We start from the raw sequence: 24480 nt of genomic DNA, 5'->3' as shown, positions 1-24480 counted from the left end.
CTGCAGTACGTAAGGAACTTTTTCCTCGAAGCAAGTTACCTTAGTGACGAAATCAGAAGCAACACATGTACCACAGCGCGCGACATCGTACTTGAAAGGAAGTTAAATGAGGGCAGAAACAAAATTGAAAAGAAATTCCCTAATTGCGACTGGAAAGCTGTATGGCGAAACATCAACTGTGCCGGGCTATCTGCAGACGCTATTTCCGCATGGTACAAAACAGTTAACAATGTCATCAGCACCAACGAGACACTGTATGGGATCGGTTTAAACCAGACACACCTTTGTGGAAAATGCAGTCTGGTGGATACACTCATCCATAGATTCACCTGTGGCGGCAATGTGAATAACTGGATTTGTATCAGGCAACAAAGCGCCTTTCTCACCGATCCTCGACCGAATATATAACGCAATCGCTCCTCCTGAGACCAGACATGACATACATTCCGAAATTAAAAACGAACGCCATTAGCTGGTTACTGGGAAAATATGTTAGTTATGTCATCAACAAACTTGGGTCGGACAACGAGATAGAATTCCGCGTTTACATGAAGTGTGAATATGCAAAATCACAAGAAGCACTACGGCAACATGCTGAAGATCATTTTTGAAGGAATGGGTGTCGGTTAAATATGTGGCACCATTACAACACCTTGAACGAGAACGAACAGAAGAAAATTAAAAGTCACTTGTGTTTTTATTATTATTTGCTATTACCTTGCTTCCGAAACTTCTATGTTACACGAAGAGTTTTTTCAAAATTTTCAGAATTACTCGTGTTCGACTTCCAAAGTATTTGTGTGAGTCAAGAAGAATTATTAAGTTTTTGTCAGTGATCAGTTTATACTCAGAGAAGAGGTTTCTTTGTCTTTCTGACGTCGGAGAATGGGAATTTTGCGTTAAGATTTCTGCACACTTAGTGCTATGACCCAACTGGGGACATGGAAAAAGGGGCGGGAGGAGGGGTTTGGGCCTCGACGCACTGGCGGTGCCGTGGAGAGACCCCACTGCTAGTGCGGCGTGTTCCACGCCCTGTGACCTTCCTAAAAGAAATTAAAAAAAAAGTAGTTCGCGCGCGGGAATAGGATACGGAAGGTCATGGGTTCGCGCGTGGGCGGATGCGAAAAATTTTCTTTTCCTCTTCATAAAAAAAAGAACAAAAAGTTGATAGAGCACTTGCCCGCGAAAGGCAAAAGTCCCGATTTCGCGTCTCGGTCCGGCACACAGTTTTACTATGCCACGAAGTTTCATATCAGCGCACACTCGGCTGTAGAGTGAAAATTTCATTCTAGAAACATCCCCCAGGCTGTGGGTAAGCCATGTCTCAGCAATATTCTTTCTTCCAGGAGTGCTAGTTCTGCAAGGTTCGCAGGAGAGCTTCTGTGAAGTTCGGTAGGTAGGAGACGAGGTACTGGCGGAATTAAAGCTGTGAGGACGGGGCGCGAGTCGTCCTTTGGTAGCTCAGTTGGTAGAGCACTTGCCCGCGAAAGGCAAAGGTCGCGAGTTCGAGTTTTAATGTGCCAGGAAGTTTCATATCAGCGCACACTCCGCTGTAGAGTGAAAATTTGATTCTAGAAAGAATATATTGTTACAGGGGAAACGTATAATTTTAGAATTGTACATTTGCATTCGAAACATTCTCAGAAAGATGTATGCATTAATGGAACATGATGTTGCTGATGTCCGTGTCTGCAATTTCCAGTTTGGCTGGTATCTCGGTATTGCAGATGACGTGCAGCGACATGAACAACGGCATGTGCTACTATGGTATACATGTCTGTTATAACGTTCTGAGCAAAAATAACACATTCCCAAAAATATGCGTATCCCAATGCGATATTTTACTCTTTACTCGGCAGAAGAATAAAGGAAACCCGCTGGTGATAATGAGATATGGCCGAAATACGTATCGGTAAAAAGAGAAGAAACCGTGTTTGTTCAAGGTTGAATCTTTTCAAATTTTTGTTCTTAAATCAAAGACGAGATTTAAAAAAACTGAGATTTCATGTAGAGAAATCACCTCAAGATGAATACCTACTCACAACATTCCATGAAGCTGTACGAAGCGAAGAATCTAAGAATACAAGACGGACGCCTGGCTGTCGCTCTCGTAGGGCCGGCAAAGACGAGGTCACACTAATTACAGGGCGCGCAGGAGCGAAGTGGCCGGGGAGACGGTCCAGTATGTGCTACTGCAGGAAAAACCCTCTACCACGCACTTCGCAGGGGTTTGTAGAGTATGGAAGTGGAAGTTGATTTATATATTGCCAACATGTTATTTTTACAGCCTTATGACTGAATATTTACTTTCGCACAGGAAAAAATAAATTTCACGAGCTAGGTGACTGACGCAAAAGCGGTAGTGCATGATATAGAAAAATATACCGTCCCAAATAATATATGAACTCAAGCACATGCACCCTTACTTATTGCGTAATTACTGCTTCCATTTCCTTACAGTTTGTATCCTTCAGCTTTACCTTTAGTTGCCCACATTAAAAATGGTGTTACAAGCAATTTGAGTGAGTGAGGCGCAGGAGTTTGAACTTTTTTCGACGTTCAAGACTTTATTATTTAAACGTTTGCAAATCCCGTTAACGTTAGTAACGTCTTCACACTACGACATTCAGTAAACAGATAACCGAAGATTTCCGCTGCTCGCCTGGCATTGTCCTCGTTATATACCAGCTTATTTTGATGTTATTCTCAGATATGTACATACTACTCACACAGTTGATACTATCAGCTGGTCTAATGACATTTCTCAGTATATTGCAGTGTTCTCTGTAATTATCTCTAGTTGATGGCTCTTGATACTGCTGTATTCCTCGGTAATATTATGCTTTTAATATGTGTTATTCTGATGCATTGTGTTTTACACGCTTGCTGTTTGTCACTTTTAAAAATGGACATCTTTTTCCCGGAAAATATCAAACGAACATACGTGAAGTATTGCATCTTACATCCAACCTGTGGCCACCGGTGACGCCTCAGGAGTTGACTGAGTGACTTCGCCGCAGCTGGGTAGGGGCTCATAATCACGGCCGCGCCGCGCCGTGCCACGAGTCACGCGTGCGGCGTGTCTGGCCCACGGGCGGCGCGGGCCCGGCCTGCCTGCCGCTCGGCTCCGCTCGGCTCCGCTCGGTCCTTCTCGGAGGCGCCCGGAAGAGCGCCGCGCTTCGTCCGGCGTCGCGGTGCGGCGTCTTCCGGCCGGCACAAGTCTCTCGAGTTCGGCAGACTCGCGCTGTCAGCGCTGTTTACCCTTCGCTATGTGATCTCGGTACGATGGAGGTTCACTGGGCCAGTAGCTGTTTGCACGAAGGAGGCAGTCGAGCGATCTACCGTCGCGATTCTTTAAAATGAGTGGCAGTGACAGAAGAGAGCGAAGAGGTTTCTCAATTCATATACGTTACAGGTAGTGCATATCTACTGTGAAACGACATTAGATGTACATGTACACGGATGCTCTGCAGATCACACCTAAGTGCCTGGCGGAGGGTTCATCGAATGACCTTCACAACAATTCTCAATCATTCCAATATCGAACAGTGCGAGGAAAAAGCGAATGCCTATACTTTTCCCTGATAGCTCCTGTTTCCTTTATTTTATTGCGACGATCGTTTCTCCCTAAGTATGTCTGCGTTAGCAAATTATTTTCGTATTCGAAGGAGAAAGTTTGAAATTTCGTGAGATGATTCTGCCACAATGAAAAACGCCTTTTTGATGTCCACCCCAAATTCTGTAACATGTCAGTAACACTGTTTCCCCTATTTCGGGGTAACACAGAACGTGCAGCGGTACTCCAAAAGAGGGCATACAAGCGTAGCGTAGGCAGTCTCTTTAGTAGATCTGTTACATTTTCTAAATGTTCTGCTAATGAATCGCAGTCTTTGGGTTGCCTCCCCCTCAACATTATGTGTTCTTCCCAATTTAAGTCGCGTCTGCCCATCCTGATTTAGGTTTTCCGTGATTTCCCTAAATCGCTCCAGGCAAATGCTGGGATGGTTCCTTTGAAAGGGCACGGCCGACTTCCTGCCCCATTCTTCCCTAATCCAACGATACTGATGATCTCGCTGTTTGGTCTCTTTCCCCCAAACAACCCAACCCAACACCAACCCCCAATGTAAGTGGCTCGTAATTATAATTCCTATGGTTTTAGTTGAATCTGCGGGCTTCAGATTTAGTGATTTATCGTGTAACCGAAGTTTAACGGATTCCTTTTAGCACTCATATGGACTTCATTATCTAGGATCAATTGCCACTTTCCACAATATACAGATATATTTTCTAAATCGTTTTGCATTTATTGATCTCAGATTGTTCCTCAGATTGTTACAAAATCATTTATATAGATAAGGAACAGCAGTGGGCCTATAACACTACGTTGGGGAACGCCAGAAATCACTTCTGTTTCACTCGATGACTGTCAGTTATAAGGAACTGTGACCTCTCTGACAGGATATCACGAACCCAGTTAGCTAATTCCATAAGCACCCAATTTCAGTAGAATCCGCTTGTGTGGTACAGTGTCAAAGGCCTTTTAGAAATCCTTGTCGATAGCACTCAACACTTCGCGCTTCACAAGAATGATTTTTTCTGAATCCATCTTTACTGTGTGTCAATAGACCGTTTTCTTCGAGGTAATTAATAGTCCTCACACGCAATATATGTTCCAAAATCCTACTGGATATCGAAGTTAATAATATGGACCTGTAATTTACTGGATTACTCCTTCCACCGTTCTTGAATATTGGTGTAACCTGTGCAGCTTTCCAATCTTTTCATACGGATCTTTCGTCCAGCGGACGGTTGTATAAGGTTGTTATGTATGGAGCTGTTGCATCAGCATACTCTGAAGGAAACGTAATTGGTATACAGTACGGACCGGAAGACTTTCAGTTATTAAGTGATTTAAGTTGCCTCACAAATCGTAGGATATCTGCCTCTAGGTTACTCATGTGGAGAACTGTTCTTGATTCGGATTCTGGAATATGCAGAAAGAGTTTAAAGATTTGATTGACAATGAAACAGGATAAAATCACGAATGTCGACAGACGATATTCCTTGTTTTGTACATCAAAAAGCACTTTGTGCTAAATTTGCAGGCCTTTGGCACATGGCGAAATTGGAAGAAAGCATAGTATAATTGCTGAAGTGACACGCATCTTCCGATTTCAGCTGCAACGGTTTTCAGTGAAACTGAACAATTCCTATGGAGACTTCATATCGTACTGCAAAGTACGTAGGTTATGTCGAGAGACATACCTGGAACGACTTAAAACTTGCTAGCGTTTAATAAAGGAATGCAGGAACGAAAATTAAAACATGTGCAATCTAGTGCAGATTTCACATTTTAACTGGACTTGACTGCACACTGCCCACAGTAATGCACTGCAAGGTAACTTTTTCCTCATTTGATGGGGATGGATTTAAAAAGAAAATCGCGTTTCTGGAACGGACACATTCTGACAAAGACAGTGAAGTTCCCTAAGATCACTGGTGTTAAAGGAAATACGGAATTTCAAGAATACGTTGTGGCCTAGAAAGAATTACCAGGGTAGTTTTATAAAGTTTTTGAGATTTTTAAAAGTTTGTTTACATTAGCGCTTCATTGCGTATTAATACAGGTTACATAAGATCAGTGCTCTTGTGCCAAGTTATGCTCTTCCCTTGTGTAAATTTTTCTGTCAAAACATGTCTAGCAAATGTGATGTTTGCTGTAGAAATCTGAAGGCGGGGGTGTGAAGACTGTGTAGGTTGTGGTTTATTGGGGCGAATGTAGCGGCGAGGAAACTGGGTAGATAAGACGCTCTCCATGGCAACGTACGTTATGTAGAAAGGACAGAAAAGTCGCTGAAAAGGAGGCAAAAACTTGTGCCCTTGAGGCTGGATTAGAAAATGAGGACTTGGAATTATGTAGGCTAAGGGAAGAAACAGGGACGGGAAAGTTAGAAGCAAAAAGAGAAACTGTTGAAAAAACTTCGAAATTCAGTTAGTAAATCAGTTTGGCTTGCTATCTGAAGTAGTGGAGGAAGGGCCTCATCCAGATGTAGTTGAATGTATTTTGAAGCAGAATACTAGCTTCAAGAAAAAAAGACATGTAGGGATCAAATCAGAATAGGAAAAGAAGAATATTGGTTCTAGTTAACAGTCAAAGCCAGGAGCGTCAGGAGGAATTAGGTGCAGCGTACCAGCTCACAAGTTTTGTGAAAACAAATGCTAGAGAGATGAGGTAATTACAGTTGGAGCAGCAGGAAACAGCCTGTGGTATGAATCCAAGGTGTACTATTGCGAGAGACTTGGATGAAATAGGAACGTGAACTGGCTACACGAATGTGGTGTTTGTGGAGGTCTTTCAGCGCCATGTTCGGTCCTGCGTAAACACTGCTGTAAGGCGTGATAACACTCTGGCTTGCTATCTGAAGTAGTGGAGGAAAGGGATGTTCCAGATACCGCCAAAACCTCACACACTACTGGTAGGTGAGGACACACTACGCATGGCCTGCACCGAAATAGGGAGGGGAAAGATAAGTCAGCTTCTCTATTAGCCGACACTGTAAGGGGGAACCTCAGTCACACGAGGGTGACCCCTGTGGTTAATGGCACCAGGTAGACAGGTTTCTTATGTCAAGGTCAAAGTCCAAACAGGCAACACTCAAGAAAAATAAAATAACAGAAGCTTCATGTAAAGTAAATAGGGATGAAGCTAAGGGTAGTATCAACTTACTTCATCAGAATATCAGGGGAATAAAAAATAAAGTAGATGATCTGTTAGTATGTGTAGATGACCTCACAAATAACAATGAGATTGATATACTTTGACTGAACACCATGTAACTGTGGTGATGGATAGTGTCAGTATAAATTAGTATAATTTAGCCTCTTACACTTCCAGATATAGCATGGATAAAGGAGTAGTTGCCGTTTACAAAAACAAGGATATAAATACAAAACTGGAGAAGTAAGCAAATTCTGCATGGATCAGCACTTTGAAGTTTGTACATATAAACTACACCTAGATAATGTAGTGTTGATGGTAGCAACAGTGTAGAGGTCCCCATTAGGAGATTGGGAGCTACCCATAAAAAAGTTTACGCTGTCTATCAGCCAAAAACAGGAAGTTATTAATCTGTGATGATTTCTATGTAAACTTTCTAACCAGTTCAGATGAGAAAAGTATAAGTGTTATTAATTACATATAGAATCAGCTATCAATTTCCCTACACATATAGCTCAAGACAGTAGCGCTCTAATAGATTATGTATTTGTACAGCAAGAGGGTGTAAAACTAACATATGCTTCCCCATTGATAAATGGATTATCAACCCATGATGTACAATTGATTAAACACAGCAAGGTGTACAGTTCAGAAACCATGAAATAAAACTGTAAGGTTGCTCAACCCAGTGTTTATTGAGCACTTCAGAGAAAATTTAAGAAATGTTAATTGGGGAGATGTATATAATGAGCCAAATGCACTTGTGCCCGGGCATGGCCCGTGACCTGATGTCTTGGCCACCCCTTCTCTAAGGATTTCTCCCGTTTCTACACTCCTCATTTCTTTCGTGATTCCTACAAACACTAACACATGTACTCGTACTGATAAATAATTAAAATACAACCTACTGGTCAATTTTGATTAATGGGTATCAGGCCGCGTTCCATAGCGTATTTCTGTGCCAAAGACTTCGTCCCCTAAATCTGGAGGCACCACCAGCGACACTACCAGAGGCAATAAGCACTGAGACATCAGTACCTTAACGAAACGTGAAAAGAAACCTGTCCGAGACTTCAATTTTTATGTATTCTAGAGCTTCCAGCAGATAAGGGCAACGCTACAATGCTAATGGAATAACGAACCTACTGCAGTATAAATGGCGTTGTATAACAACCAGGAAGGTACAGGGAGTTCAAAAGCACACCAACAGCAATACTTTGGGAAATGCATCAGCTAGTGAAAGCCTCCTCGATTTCTCCCACAGACGATAAATGTCTTTTTAAATCAGATCTGGTCCCACCAAGATTGTGTAGTGTGCCAAAAATTCACAAACCCATCATTCGATTAAGACCAGTTGTTAGCGCTATGGACTGTTCGACAAGCATGGCTACCAAGCACTTAGCAAGTCTTCTACAGTCCTCTGTAGCAAAAAAAGACATATAAAAGGTTTAGTTAATTTATGCAAAAAATAGAATCCTTCATGCTAAGCCCATCACATATTAGCCTATTTAGGCATTCTATCACTGCTTACTAGAAGAAGGGATCGGTTGGCAGGACATATTCTGAGGCATCAAGGGATCACCAGTTTACTATTGGAGGGCAGCGAGGAGGGTAAAAATCGTAGATGGAGCACGATGTCACATATAGAAATTACACTCTTAGGCAAAAAAACGAACTATCTGAAAGGTCCAGATGTTCCGTACATGAACAGACAAACAAGTGGCTGACTTATTCGAGAGAGAAGCTTCACAGATTAAGCAAGTCAATAATGCGTCCTTATGTAAGCAATGCATCCTGATGTAAGCAAATTTTCAGCTTCGCATTGATTGACAGAGTTGTTGCATGTCTCCCTGAGGAACATGATGCCATATTTTGTCCAAATGCTGCGTTAGATCCTCAGAATCTCGACCTGGTTGGAGGTCCCTGCCTATTTGCTCCAATTATTCTCAATTCGGAAGAGGTCTGGCAAAGTTATTGGCCAAGGTAGGGTTTGGCAAGTCCAAAGACAAATAGTAGAAACTCTCTCTATGTGTGAGTGGGCGTTATCTTGGAAAAAAGTTAGCCGATGATGGCTAACCTAGATGGGCAGCAAAATAGGGTGTAGAACACCATAGGCGATCTGGTGTGCTGTAAGGGTGCCACAGATGACAACCAAAGAGGTCCTGCTGTGAAGACAAATGACACCCCTGAGCATCAATCCAGGTGGTCAGACCATATAGCGGACGACAGTAAGATTGGTATCCTACGACCATCTGGGGCATCTCTAGACGCGACTTCGGCCAGGAATCTCATTGACTGTAACAGTCTTCTATGATGAGCCTCACTTCTAATTGAGCCCCAGTGTCCAGCAAAGATATGTCTGGAGATGCCATGGGGGGTATCAACCTGACTGTCGCCCACCATAAGTCCCAACAACCGGGAGTGATGGTCTGGGGTGCCATTCACTTTCATAGCAGGACCACTTTAGTAGTCACCCGCAGAGCAGAGCGATATGTCCACGTCCAGTTTTGTTGCCCGTCATGGCAAGCCATACTGACCTTACATATCAGCAAGGTATTGCTCGCCAAACATACCTTGACTAGGAAGGGCGCCAAACCTCTACCCAACTGACAACATTTGGGGCATACTGGGTAGGGCCCTCCAACCATCTCGGGGTTTTCATGACTTAACCTGCCAGCTGGACATGATTTCGAACGATGTCCCTCAGGAGGACATTCAACAGCTCTGCCAGTAGATGCGAAGCCGAATAACTGCTTTCAGAAGGACCAGAGGCGGACCAAAGCGTTACTGACTTCGCTCAGTTTGTGGGGCTCTGGAATAAATCATCCAGTTTTCTGAAACTGTATTCATTAGAACATTATGGGAAACACACTCAGGACAGTTACAACGGAGTTCTATATGTAAAAATGGAAGGAACAGCTCATCAGCCCAGCACGAAAAATAACTATTGTTGGTTTTGTTATATTGATGACACTCATACTTCGTTATATAGCCTCATGGACAAAAAGAACACCGAATTTCTAAACTTCCCGAATGATATTAGTTATAATATAAAATCCAGTATAGAGAAAGAGAAAGAAGTTGAAATATTTTAAAATGTACAGCTACTTAGAAAATCCACAGATGTTAGGCACAGAAGGTCTGCAAAAACCTCACTCACACATGTGGATACATTCACAAAAATTCCAGTCATTGTCTCAAACTGAAAAGAGCAGTAATAAGAACATTGGTCGGCTTGGCTTAAATAATGTGTCACCAGAGTAGTTGGAGGAACGTTCCGACCATTTAAACACTACTTTCAGAATAAATGATTAATCTGAGAAAGAGATAAATAGGGCAGTAAGTCCATAAAGGTATGGAGCTTCTCATGAAGAAGAAACAAAGATTTACTCCCATTCGTAAAAGCAGTCATGGTTCACATGATAAGAGTACGTGGAATACATAGTATTGATGCAGTGTTTATACCAATTACGAAGGAGCGTGAATGTTTTGAACACTGTAAAGAATGTAGGCCAGCACTTGCCACAGGAAGAATATATAAATTGTCTTGCATACACAGTGAAGCACACATGTGTAGTACAAACAGAAGTACTCATTTCTTGCTTAAGGAACAGAAGAGCAGTTGTCATCTGCGAAATAGCAATAAATCGGCAGTTGCAGAATATCCACTCGGACCAGGGAAACTAAAAAGTTGTCTCTGCAATATAGAACCAATATTACTGTGCTTGAATTTACAGAGAGGGCATTCAAATTCCAAAGCACGAAAGCAACTTTAACGGAAAGAAGAATGAGAGAAATTAGACTAGTTGCTGACCTCAGTGCTGAATACAGAAACCAGCGCCAAGTGTTCCCCAGCAGAAGCTCGACAACACACGCACTCGTGACTCTGCGCTCTTAAGCAGCCATCTGACGACATCACAGCCCGACTGTGGCAGGGATCCCAACAAACAGTTCAGCTTGTAGAGTTTATAGAAGTTTCAAACTGCTGCCTGAGCCTTCATAGCCTCTGAAGATGTTTCCATCATTTGGAGATGAAACGTTAGAGACCTTTCCATTTTTTTTTTTTTTTTGGGGGGGGGGGTCATCTGTCTTCTCATTCGTTTGATGTGGCCCACTACAAATTCCTCTCCTATGCCAACCTCTTCACCTCAGAGCAGTACTTGCGACCTACGTCCTCAATTATTTGCTGGATGTATTCTCCAATTTCGTACCATGGAAGTCGTTCCCTGATGTCTTAGCAGATGTCCTATCATCGCGTCCCTTCCACATATTCCTTTCCTCTTCCATTCTGCGCAGAACCTCCTCATTCCTTACTTTGTAAGTTGACCTAATTTTCAGCATTCGTCCGTAGTACATCATCTCAAATACTTTGATTCTCTCCTTTTCCGGTTTTCCCACAGTCCATGTTTCACTACCATTCAAGGTTCTGCTCCAAACGTACATTCTCAGAAAATTCTTCCTAAAATGAAGGCCTATCTTTGTTACTAATAAACTTCTCTTGGTCAGGAATGCCTTTTTCGCCGGTGCTAATCTGCTTTCGATGTCCTCCTTGCTCCATCTGTCATTGGTTGTTTTGCTGCCTAGGTAGTAGAATTCCTTAATTTGATATACTTCGTGACAATTAATCCTGATGTTATGTTTATCTCTGTGCTCATTTCTGCTACTTCCAATTCCTTTCGTCTTTCTTCGATTTATTCTCAACACATATTTTGTACTCATTAGACTGTCCATTCAATTCAGCCCATCGTGTAATTCTTCTTCACTTTCACTTTCAGGATAGCAATGTCATCAGCGAATCGTATCATTCATACCCTTTGAACTTGAATTTTAATCCCACTCCTGAACCTTTCTTGTATTTCCATCATTGCTTCATCGATGTACATACTGAAAATACGGGCGAGACACTACATCCCTGCCTACATCACTTTTAATCCAAGCACTTCATTCTTGGTCATCCACTCTTATTATTCCCTCTTGGCTTTTGTACATATTGTGTATTACCTGTCTCTCTCTACAGCCTACCCCTGTCTGTCTCAGAATTTCTATCACTTTGCGCCATTTTACATTGCTCAACATCTTTTCCAGGTCGACAAATCCTATAAACGTAACTTTATTGTTCTTCAGTCTTGCTTCTATCACGGACAGCAACGTCGGAATTGCCTCTCTGTTGCACTTACCTTTCCTAAGGCCAAATTGATGGTCATCTAACTCATCCTCAATTTTCTTTTCCATTCCCCAATATATTATTCTTGTCAGCAATTTGGATGCATGGGCTGTTAAGCAGACTGTTCGATCATTGTCGCACTTGTCAGCTCTTGCAGTCTTAGGAATTGTGTGGATGATATTTTTCCGAAATCTAGATGGTATGTCGGCGGACTCATACATTTTACACACCAACATGAATAGTCGCTTTGTCGCCAGTTCCCCCCAATGATTTTAGACATCCTGATGGAAAGTTATCTACCCCTTCTCCCTTATTTGATCTTAAGTCCTCCAAAGCTCTTTTAAATTCTGATTCTATTACTGGATTTCCTATCTCTTCTAAATCGACTCTTCTTTCTTCTTCTATCACATCAGACAAATCTTCCCTCCTCATGGAGGCCTTCAATGTACTCTTTCCATATATACACTTCCTCCTCTTTTTTTGACGGTGAAATTCCCACTGCACTCTTAATGTTACCACCCTTTGCTAACAATTTCACTCAAGGCTGCTTTGACTTTCTTATGCGCTGACTCAGTCCTTTCAATAATCATTTCTTTTTCGATTTCTTCAATTTTTTCAGGCAGCCATTTCGTCTTAGCTTTCCTACACATCCTGTCTATTTCAGCCCTCAGGACTTGCATTTCTATATTCCTGAATTTACCTGAACATTTTTGAACTTCCTTCTTTCATCATGGGTAATAAAAGAAATACTTCAGTTATTTTTTTTATTTCCCATGGTTTCTTCGCAGTTACTTTCTTTGTACCTATGTTTTTCTTTCCAACTTTTATTATTGTCCTTTTCAGAGATATCCATTCCTCTTCAAGTGGACTGCCTACTGGGATATTCCTTGTTGATGTATCCATAGCCTTGCAGGTCTTCAAGAGTATCTCGTCATTCCTTAGTACTTCTGTAACTGACACATTTGCATATCGATTCTTTCTGACTTATCTTTTAAACTTCAACGTACTGTTTATCATTACTACTTTGTGACATGAGTCTATATCTGCTCCTGCGTATGCCTTACAATCCACTATATCTTTTCGGAATCTCTGTCGGACCATGATGTAATCTAACTGTAGTTCCCCGTATTACCCAGCCTTTTGCAATTATACATACTCCTCTTGCGATTAAGAGTATTCGCTATTACTAGCCGAAATTTATTACAGGACTGAGTCTTTCTTCTCTCTTATTCCCTATCCCAACCCCATATTCTCCAGTACCCATTTCTTCCACGTTTTCCCCTACAACTGCATTCCAGTCTCCCATGAGTAATGGAGTTTCATCTCCCTTTACGTCCTGTATTACCCTTTCAGTACCTTCATATACTTTTTCCTGTCTCTTCATCTTAAGCTTCCGACGTTGGCATGTAGTGTCTGAACTATCGTTGTGGGTGTTGGTTTGCTGTCGATTGTGATAAGCATAACTGTATCACTGAACTGTTCACTGTAACACACTCTCTGCTCTACCTTGCTAAAGAATCCTACTCCCGTTATACTGTTTCCTGCTACTGTAGATATTTGCATAATAGCAGCCCAAAATACGACAGTCCCGCCCCGCAGCAGAACCCATGGATAGAGACCTGCACCGGTGCCTGGTCGCCTACACAGCCCTGTACGACGAGCCCCAGTCGACATTCGAAACCTGTACTCGCCGGTGAACACAAGCCCACTCCACTGATCCAGGTTCCGTTTCACGTGTCCCCTTAGCCAATTTCTTCTCACTCCAAGGTCCCAGGTAGTTGTTTATTGTTGTGGCCGCCTAGTGACCGCATTCATCTAGTGGAACTGGCTACTTACTGATTGTGTCGACGAGCCTCCGAGTTGACATCAAACTGAGGGAGTACTTTTACAGATAGAGACTCCAGCCAAACACAAGCGGAACTGAGCCCACAGAGTTCTACCTCCATGATACAGAGGCACACAGGCAGTCATATGTGCCCCTGGACAGGACCAAAATTTCCTGCAGCTACTTCCTTAATTACCTTGCTGTCTCCCTCTTCCTGCCACTGTCATTTATGCAGCACTGCGCGGAACTGTGAAAGTCATTTGGTTCTATTCTAAATCAACTGCACTACACTCCTGCAAAAAAAAAAAACTGGGGAGCAAATGTAGACAAATAAAACAATGCTGCAATTTCTGTTGGTTATTGAGCTGTCGCATATTGTGCTAAAGCGTGGGAGAGTGGCACTCATACAGTTAAGACGTGAGGACCCATGTTGACTATTAATGACATTGCTACAACAGATCCCACTTAGGGGTTGCATGTTCTGTTAAATTTTGTCCCTGCTAATCTCACAATCAAGGATGCCAAGGTACTAATTCTAAAGACAGAGTGCAATAATTATTCAGTCCAACTGAGTAAGGTAGCGCAGTATGGTCTTTCTTGTCACGAAAGACCAAGATTCAACCTCATCCAAACGGCACAGGAGAGACATGGCAACGTCTTGAAAACGTGCTATTATAGTGGAAGTGCTGCTCGTGACTATGGCGCCAAGGAGCAGGCGGTGAGCCATGTTGTGGGGGAGCGCCCACTCCATGCCTTTGAAGGCGGTCTGCCGTGCTTGTCCAATCAAAGTTCTGGCTGCATGTTTGTATGTGAATTCTTGTATTTCATCAGAAATGATCAGTTCGCCAGAATATGTTAGCAGACTCGCATACCAGCCGTGATGTACGCAACAATTCCTGTCTGACACCTCGATTCGTCTCTAATGGGCTGGCGACCTCTATCAATGGGAAACGTAAAAGTTGGAGAAGGGCAAGTTCAGTTTAGTTTTGACTATTCTAGTCTACAAAATACAGTCAAGTTTCAGAATATCATCTGTCACATAAGCTGACTCCATTTTATTTTGGAAGGTTGAACAACATGGAATGGAACATGACAACGCTGCGAACGGCTGATCTGAGGCATCATATCCTGTCCCAGTCAGTGCATGCTGTTCGACGCATCACAGGAGCCACGTTCGGCAGGGTGAGATGTGAGAGGCGGCGTCATGTTGAGTTTAAGTGGAGGAATAAAACTGGTGAGTATATTATTTGGAAGTTCGTTATTGTTAAATAAAGTGTAATGTGCTCATTTAGGTATTCTATAAAAACTCTCGTCGATGCTTATGAACACATGATGATGGAGTTGCACCATATTTGAAAATTCAGTCCTAATGACAGTGCATAGAAATAAAAACATCAGAAGTAAATAATAATCACACTGGATAAAAGAAACAGTTATCTAATCACAACCGATTGCTTGTAACAAGAGAAGATCACCAACCTGGTCTCACATACAAAACGCTCACTTGCAAGGTGTGAGCCCCAGCTGTCTATGTCTCGCGGAGATTTGCGCCACGATTATGACTGTACGCAGTTAAGACCTTCTGAACACGTAGCTTTTCAACGCTCGTGTACGACTTGTTTCTGGCACGCTCCGCTGCGTTCGCCCATTGTCGGAGCTCGAACTACTGTGCGGTACGGTGAGTAAGAGGTTCGCGTTTATAGTGCCGGTCAACCGACAAGCGACAGTGTGGCAACTCCAGGAGCAGTATACAGTGACGGTCAGATTGCCACGTTTAAACGTCAAAGCTCGCGACAGTTGTGACCGGTAAGCGTCGTTATATGTGGCTATTCGACTAACTCTTACACGAGGCAAAAGAAACTCTATGAGCGTTTCTTTGTGCTACTATTTGTACCTTGCGATTTAGTTGCGGCAGTCATACAGAAGACCCGTTAAATGGAGAGAAGAATAGTTGATTGACGTTAGACTATTCTTTATGAGAGGATGGTGGTGACAATGATGACGATACCCTTTCACCACGATCATTTTCGTCAAACAACTTCATTGGCACAATGCGACGGAGACGTAAAATCACGAACTGACTGTTTAGGAAGCTTGCTTTGAAGAAGTAATGTTGTCAGATTTCACCTTGCCTCTGTCCGTAACAGAGATCTGTGTGTGTGTGTGTGTGTGTGTGTGTGTGCGTGTGTTTTATAAAAAACTGCTGCAGAATATGTCCTAAAATATTGCTAAACAGTGTTGACCATATATGCACATGGCATTGAAATACTATCTGCTCATATTGCTTACCCGTTTTTCACGTTAAATAACATGTGTTCTACTTGAAGAACAAAGTTTCGAAACACATGGGGCAGACGTGACCGGCTCCACACACGTCTTCCCACACTTGCGACATGAGGCGGGTCTGAGGGCTCTGGACGTCACCCCGCTGCACAGTACTCTGCACTCGTGCATCAGGCAGCTGCAGTGGGGCGGAGCCAGTGGCAGGCAACCTGCACCTACAGAACTTTAAAAACTCTGCATTCAAGACGTCTGAAATGAGTATTATCTTAAGTATGGCCATTTATTTTAAGAGAGGGCGGGTGTTTGGTATCTAGGGTTGAGATCTCGCAGGCGTACGTTTTTCTCCTTACAAAACAAGGTCGAGTTAGTTGTGTTTATGTGGAAGGTTACAAGTAATAAACATGAAGGTTGAGGACAGATTTCATTCGATGTCAGATAAGGAGAGATCATGCTGACACAGGAGTAGAGCACACCGCCTCTAGCCTCGACAAGGGCCTGAGTTGGCCGACAAACAGAGTCCACGAGTCTCTCCAGTTGTGTCGTGTTCAGCTGACGGCACTCAACAGGTCCCGTAGAGCCGCCAGATCGCAGGGACGTTGAGACCGCCGCTGTCCACACGCTGGAGCCAGACATCTGCTGTGAGGCTGAGACCGGATGGCTTAGCGGGCATGTCGGGATGCGGCAGGACGGCTGAGTGTTCGGCCGTCCAGCCAGGAGCGTGTCCACGCGGCCTGTGAACACGGCTGCTGTCTTGGGAGCGTCCCCAGGGCACTCAGCATGAAGGTAGCGCACAGGTCCGGATTAAAAAATCACTATGCGATGTGATGCGATCCAGACTGCTCGGTCACTAAACTTCAGCACAGATCTCTGACACGTGACGTTTTAAGACTCCCGTTCATTGTCGTTGCGATAAAAGTGACAGTGCAGGAAGGTACTGTAACTTTTCCGAAATTTTTAGACCTTCAATGCCATACGCTACAGAGCGTACGGGGATCCACTACACGATGCCAACCCCAGCAGAACAGACACTAAGAGTCGCAAGAAACGACAGAGCCCGTGTCCTTAGAAATAGTGTAAGGTGCGTTATAAAAAGTAGCGGAATTTGGCACATTGTGTACATTTATTTACTTCTTTATGCGTTTATTCCACCTGATAAAATTAAGGCATTCGTGCACTCTCTTATATATAACCTGACATGAGTCAACATTACGACATGCGAAGTATCCGAGCAGCGCACGGTAGTGATAACTATACTACTTCTGCTAATTACAACAACAACAACAATGGAGACACATAAGAACACACGTTTCTCTTGATGGGACATGCACAACTGTTGATACACATCCCAGTGATAAAATCAACTGCTGATGTACAATTTTGCAACTGTAGCAGGTATTATCACTGATGACAGAAATTAATGTATGGGGTTTCATAAATTCCACATGTTATGCTTTATATCAGAATACACATACTACAAAATTGTAGCTCTGCATCTTTAAGTTGACTTAGATGTAAAACAGTGTAACTGTTTCAAACTGTGGATGCATTACTTTTACATATTTGTTCGCCTTTCTTTTAACAAACTACATAATGATAAAAATATCAAAACTTTACGTACTGCAATTGCATGACATTATTGCTTCAGTACAAACAGTCATGATTGCACACGACGTTTGGCCTTGGAGCGGAGTGGAAGAGAGGGGAGTCCCTTTCTCTCTCCCTCTGTCGTTCTTTGTTTTAACTCGCAACCGTCGGTAGCTATAGAAAACTCTCGCTTCCCCACGGGAGGTATGCTTCGAAAAGGATCGAGGCACAGGAAAGTTCCATCTGAGGTTACGTCCTGGCGAGACTCTTGTTAATACTCGTACTTCTGTATTTATGGGAAGAATTGTCCGATTATCTATGTCTAGAAGTCGAAATTATCGTTTTCTAAATGCTGCTCTTCGATTGTGTGGCACACCTAGGGCCAGATATAAGCTCAGATGTCAACTGAATTGCGATGAAGAGTGGATTGAATTTTAAGAGAATGGTCTGGAAGAACAAAATGCGGAAAGGAGTGGGACACTAAAGTGCAAAGCAATCACGAAATTCATTTGACTTTCTCTTGGTCTGTAGATATTACGTTGATGAATACCACACAGGCAGTTCATTTGAACAGAAATGGACAGCTATGAAAAGGGCATCGTAGAAATTGGACAAATAAAGATAGATATAAGGAGCTAACGGAAAAGAAACCTTGGGAAACAGAAAAAAACACAGTAATTGATCAGCAAATCATTGGCGATAGTGCCAACCAAGAATTATTGAAGTTGGCATCTATAATATACGAGAAAGGTGGATACACCAATAGACACAACCATGAAGATAAGAGCGGAAAGTTGCAGGCCTATCGCACAACTAGCATAACACCTCATGTATGAAATTTGTCGGCAGGACTAATATATACAGAGAAATGGAAAAGAAAATAGAGAATATGACAGATGACGATCATTTTGACTGTCAGAAGGCTAATAGCATGAGAGGGCGGTAGGTCTGATATTGTGACTGATGAGAGAAACAAAACTTGGAAAATAAAATGGCCACATTCATAGGCCTTATAGACCTAGAAAAAGCATCCGGAAATGTAAACTTCTGCAAGATGTCCGAAATATTGAGAAAAATGGGAGTAACTTGCAAAGAAATACAGGTGATACGTACAAGAACCAAGAGGAAACAATAAGGTTGCATGACCAAGGACAAAATACTGTCCCATCTACCTACCAAAGCGTTTGGTATGTTCCATTCTTCACCGATTCTGCTGAGAACCTCATCATTTTTTCTTTTATCAGTCCATCTAATTTTCGACATTCTTCTCTAGCACCACATCTCAAACGCTTCGATTCTCTTCCGTCCCGGTTTTCCCGCTGTCCATGTTTCACTTTCACAGAATACTGTGCTCAAAACTTAAGGGGTAGACTTTGGGAAAGTCGCCCAGAACTGTGGGTCAGGGGAAACTCACTGTACGAGATGAGAAGGGAAGACTAATTGTTGAGGACTGCATCGGACGAGATTTGAAAACCTAAGGGCTTAAGACAAGGTGATATGCACGACAGAGATTACTGCTAAAACATTGATCACAAGTTATTAAGAGTGAGAAGGTAAGCACATTGTACATAACAGAGGTGGGATGGGGCGGTGAAAAATAGATGGGAATGACAATGAAAGATGCAGGAAACTGAAACGGAGTGAATCAAAGAGTAGTTACAGTGATAGAAAGCTGGATGGCGAGAACCAAGGACATGTTGTAGAGTTAGTTCTCACCTACGGAGTCCTGAGTTACTGGTGTCTGGGGGAGGAATCCAGATGGTGAAACAGGCGCTGGTGTCACGAATGTCACTTTGTAGACCGTGCTCTGCAACAGGATATTGTGAGTTACCAGTATATACCCTCAGCCTATGCCCATTCATCCTAATTGATAATGTGATGGTAGTCATGCCTATGTAGAAGGTTAAACAGTGTTTACGCAGTAGCTGGAATATGACTTGTATCTTTTCGCAGCTGGCTCTCCCTTTGATAGAATATGTTTTGTCACTTACAGGGCTATTATAGGAGGACACACTCTTGTTAACACGAGATCAATATTTTAGCAGTAATCTCTGTCTTGTATATTACCCTATCTTCCACCTTTAAGCTCCCTGGATGCGATCCCCAACATTCCTTCTCACCTTGTACGGTAAGTCTCCTCTGACCCGCAGTTCTGGGTGACTTTCCCAAAATCTACCCCTTTCCCCCTTTTCCTAGACCTGTCCAGTCCTTTTCCTTAACCCTTCTTACTTCCGTTTCAACCCTTTTACCTGCAGAAGGAGCCACTGGCTCCGAAAGCTTGCCAATCACAACAGTATCTATTTTATCAATGATTGTTTGATTTCGTTGTTACAAAACTGACAGTTGATGTTAGTTGACTTCGTTAGGCCGTGAACATCCTCTTTGAATGTTCTTCTCTACTCTTTATGTTCTCTTTCATTTTTCCATTATGAGTTAGTTTGGCCTTGGTTAAAATGGCTCTGAGCACTATGGGACTCAACTTCTGAGGTCATCAGTGTCCTAGAACTTAGAACTACTTAAACCTAACTAACCTAAGGACATCACACACATCCATGCCCGAGGCAGGATTCGAACCTGCGACCGTAGCAGTCTCGCGGTTCCAGACTGCACCGCCTAGAACCGCACGGCCACTTCAGCCAGCTACTTTGTCCTCAAGGTAGCAGAATTCTTTCAGTTCGTCTTGATCCTCGTCTACAATTCTGACAAGTTGAACACTGATCTGATCATTAATTTAATCTTTCTTTGGTTTAGTCTTAATTCATAGAGTCTACCCATTAGATTGCTCATTCTACTCAACATCTCCTACTGTTACCTCTGTCTTCCATTGAGAACAGCAATGACATCAGCTATTCCTGTCACTGATAACCTTTCAACATGAATTTTAATTCCATTTCTGAACCCCATTTTTAATTCCGTCATTGCTTCTTCGATGTACAGATTGAATCGTAGGGGCGATTAGATGTATGTCTTTTACCTTTCCTAACCTAATCTGTTTGTTATTGGTCTTCCTACTTTATCCTCTTGTTTGATGTACATATTGCACGTAACCCTTCTTTCCCTAGAGGTTACACCCATTTTCCTTAGAGTTTCGGAAATCCTGCAACATTTTAAATTATCGTACGATTTTTATCTAACTACAAATCCTACGGACATGCCTAGATTTTCCTTAGGTCTCGCTTTAATCATCAATCGCCAACTGAGAAGTCCTTCGCTGATGCGTTTATCTTTCCTAAAACCAAATTGATCGTAATCTAGCACTTCCTCAATCTAGTTTTTCCTCTTACATACATGATCTTGTCAGCAACTTGAGTGTGAGAGCTCTTAAGGTAATTGTGCGGATGTCCTCGCACTTATGTGTTCTTGAACATACAGAACTATGTGAATGATATTTTCAAGAGATACTGATTGTTTATCTGGAGAACCAGTTTGAATAATAATTTGGCTTCCAAATTTTGGAAATTCCTAAGAACTCTTCCATATGCCTTCCACATCATATGATCGCGAGTCTTCCTGACCCCTGTTTGTTTCTGTGGGCTGCAGAGGTAGGCATCTCGACGACCGCTGCTTCCCGTGACGTCTCACGAGGCCACCTGAGGGCAGAGCAGCGTCGACCTGACCGCCACAGGCAAAATCGACTCCCGCCGCTGAACACCACAGAACGCCCTGCTTGTGGCGTGGTGTTAGTGGTAGCCACAGATCTCAACCCAGGTTACACCGGTCTGTCTGTGATGGCTGGTGAACTTCTCCCAACCCGTTGCTATACATTCTGCAGTCGTTGCCCTACAGCCAGATGCCAGTGTAATGTGTCGGTACGTTGCTCTCAAGTCCCTCATGCCGATGATTCGTTTTTTTTTACAAAGTCATTAAGATGCACGTTCTTTGGACTTTCTCTTTTGCGATTTGCGCTGAGTAATTCCAAAAGCATTAGGAACAGAACAAACATCGTGTACACACATCATTCTCCATCTGTAGCAATGTATTTTTTGTACTGAAAATAGGCTCGCATAAGGACGAAATGCCAAAAATCTGGCACAGGCATAAAAATAACGCAGTATTTTTCTTAAAGACGTTGTGTCTGCCATTAACTGTAACATTATATGTATTCACGACTACATTTTCGATCCTATGCCCTTTATACAGGTATACAGCAATAACCGAAGAGGGAAGTGCAGATGGCATGTATTTGAACGCCACTATCCTCCCATACATGAGGCAGTTGTATTACAAAAAATGCTAAAAACAGCACATCACTTGCATCGGGCCACTGGAGGTGTCAAAATTTACAAATCTTCTGACGTGTATATATATATAATTTCACATGTGTATTCTTTGTACCACATTAACATCACAAAGGTATAAATCGCATTCACAACAACTTTCGTACATGAATTGATCCAGTGGACAAATAAAAAGAAAAAGGAGTACAAAAAGTGAGATAAAAACATGTGATGGGATACATGTCACACATTACAGAACATTATGTGTATCATCATGTAATTGTAAAATGTACTGTTAGTATGTAAGGTACTGTACCAGTACAAATGTAGTCATAGATTTCCATGGTCCTTAGAAAGTTTAGGCCGAGAATGGCTTTTTCAGCTACACTTGCAAAACACCTTATTCAATTTTTTACTGAATTACTAAAATATATTACTTATGTTAAAATAAATACGTCCTAAATATAAAAACGTTTATGAGTGGACATAATTCTTCCTCATTTCCATACATATCATACAACTCACGGCACGGGAAACGTTGTAAAGACTACTCGTATTATAAAACCAGCATAGACACGATCCTGTGCAAATCGTTACGTCCTATGCTTGTCAGCAAGTCAAAGTCAAATAGCCAAACTATACATTCTCATTTATGTTACTTTCTATTATTAGCACATAAAACTGACTGGAATTTATCTCGAGGTCTCTTATTGCTTAAATCTGTCTTATTGTTGGGCAAGCTGTGTGGGTGATTTTTGAAATAGTTGTATATTTCCACTTCTTCAGGTATTTTGATACTTCTACCATTACGTTAATTTTTATTACTGGATCTACGTTAGGTGATGGTACTCCTCTCTCTTTGCTTGATGTGCTCTTTAAATTTGTCACTGGAATATCAGCTTTGTAACGTCTGGTCAAGATGTCCGTGCTGTAACTCATACGATTACTGACATTGTATATTGATCTAGTTTCAAAAGGTAAATGCTACCTGCATACACTTTGTGGGGGCAGAAAGTGAAAGCTGTGCTTCCTACAGAAATCTCATCCACTGGCTTGTTCACCAGTCCGTCGTCTCCCGTCTTGTGCAGAACTGCAGGCCCAGGCGGCTGCTTTCCGGAAACGACTCTCCAGCTACAGGCGGGACTTGGCGCAGCTGCTCTCACTCGGTGCGACGCACACCTCGCAGCTGTTGGTTCCCCTCGCATTCGAACGTATGGTAGGTGGAGTTTTTTCCTCCTCTTACAAAATGTATTATACGTACAGGGGGTGAGAAAATGACACACACCATCTGGCCAGTTCTTGGAGACTGTTTCCCAGATTACCTTCTTGACACTGTAGCTATCTTTGGCTCTCCAGTTCTAATACTAACCTTCTGGAAGAATTCTGAACCAACCTCTACTTCTGTGAGCCTTTTGGGGCTATGATACAGGGAGGCTAAGCTCGGAATGGTTAGAGATCGAAGAAAATCGTCTGTATCTTTCTTTTCTCGTATGCGCTAGCTACTTCTTTAACAGATTCAGATAACTTTGCACCCAATCCTGCTTTACAAGCTGAAGCATGTTAGCATCATATTTATTGGAGAGTGGTCTAGAGTCTGAGTGTGGCATTTCAAGTCTCCATCAGCATCAACCTGCAGTTGAGGTCCACCAGTTAGCGCGTGTTGCGTCTGCGAGTGGCTTTGTTAAAGGCACTGCGATACTTGTCACAACCAGAACATTTTATGAATATGTCAAGGCCAATGAAAATCTCTGTCAGACTAACGTGAAACCGGATGCTGCTTTCTGAGAGCATTCATCTTAGTCGTTAGCCTTTCTGTACGTGTCTCGTGGCCTAACTCGAACCATTATCGAGTCTGAATTCTCTGTCTGTGATTTATGAACACTACCACCAGTGATTTTCCCACTACCGAGAATAAAAGCTATGTGGTCTTAACACATACACTGGACTCGCATTCGGGAGGACGACGGTTCAATCCCGTGTCCGGCCATTCTGATTTAGGGCACGGCCGACTTCCTTCACCATCCTTCCCTAATCCGATGAGACCGATGACCTCGCTGTCTGGTCTCCTTCCCCAAACAACCCAACCTTAACACACAGAATGGCCACTGTGCATTATGACTGTTTGGATTCTGACAGTAGTATACATGGAAAGCAAAAGGACGCAGTATGATCTGTGTCTTTGTGTAACTTTTGGTGGCGTATGTAGCAACGTGCCAGTCCCTAAAGTATCGTGTAAGTCTCATTTTCGATCCTTTGAGAAGAGAATTAGGCGACACCTGTTTTAGTGAACTGAAAAGGTTCTGAGTAGATTAAATCTTTTTTCTATAAATATTACGGATGTTTGCTGGATGGTAATTTCAAAGATTGATAGTTGCGGGTTTCGTATTTAAGAATGGTTTCTGCCGACATCGTATCATGTCCTGTCATTGCATCTTGTTTTCGTTACCATCGTCCATGCATTTCACTGCACCAAAGACAATTTACCTGATACGTATCCAATATTTTGTAGAGTTAGTACCTCACAGCTTGCGAGACTGTTTAAAGGACTTCTTCTTTATTACATTTGCGGTGCAGCTACGCTTCGTTGATCATACACTGCACGTGCTTAGGAAAAGTGTAATTGAGAAAAGTTATTCCGTGAAACCAATGTTGTACAGATAGTTTCGATTTAAAGACGCACTTTGCTTTC

General features: G+C 42.5%; 1 protein-coding gene across 1 annotated transcript in view; it reads left to right on the top strand.

Annotated features, from left to right (window-relative positions):
* The window catches only part of LOC126442695 (uncharacterized), a 57641-nt gene that overhangs the window by 14994 nt on the left and 18167 nt on the right, over positions 1 to 24480 (top strand). The window contains exons 2-3 of the mRNA XM_050090744.1: positions 14775 to 14941; positions 22880 to 23007. Coding sequence (XP_049946701.1) covers positions 14775 to 14941; positions 22880 to 23007 — 295 coding nt within the window. The remainder of the gene's footprint in view (positions 1 to 14774; positions 14942 to 22879; positions 23008 to 24480) is intronic.

This window comes from Schistocerca serialis, unplaced genomic scaffold (assembly GCF_023864345.2).
Source record: "Schistocerca serialis cubense isolate TAMUIC-IGC-003099 unplaced genomic scaffold, iqSchSeri2.2 HiC_scaffold_1401, whole genome shotgun sequence".
In the NCBI taxonomy this organism is placed as follows: Eukaryota; Metazoa; Arthropoda; class Insecta; order Orthoptera; family Acrididae; genus Schistocerca; species Schistocerca serialis.
The sequence above is the reverse complement of the archived record's forward strand: the minus strand, read 5'-3'. Positions and strand labels throughout refer to the sequence as shown.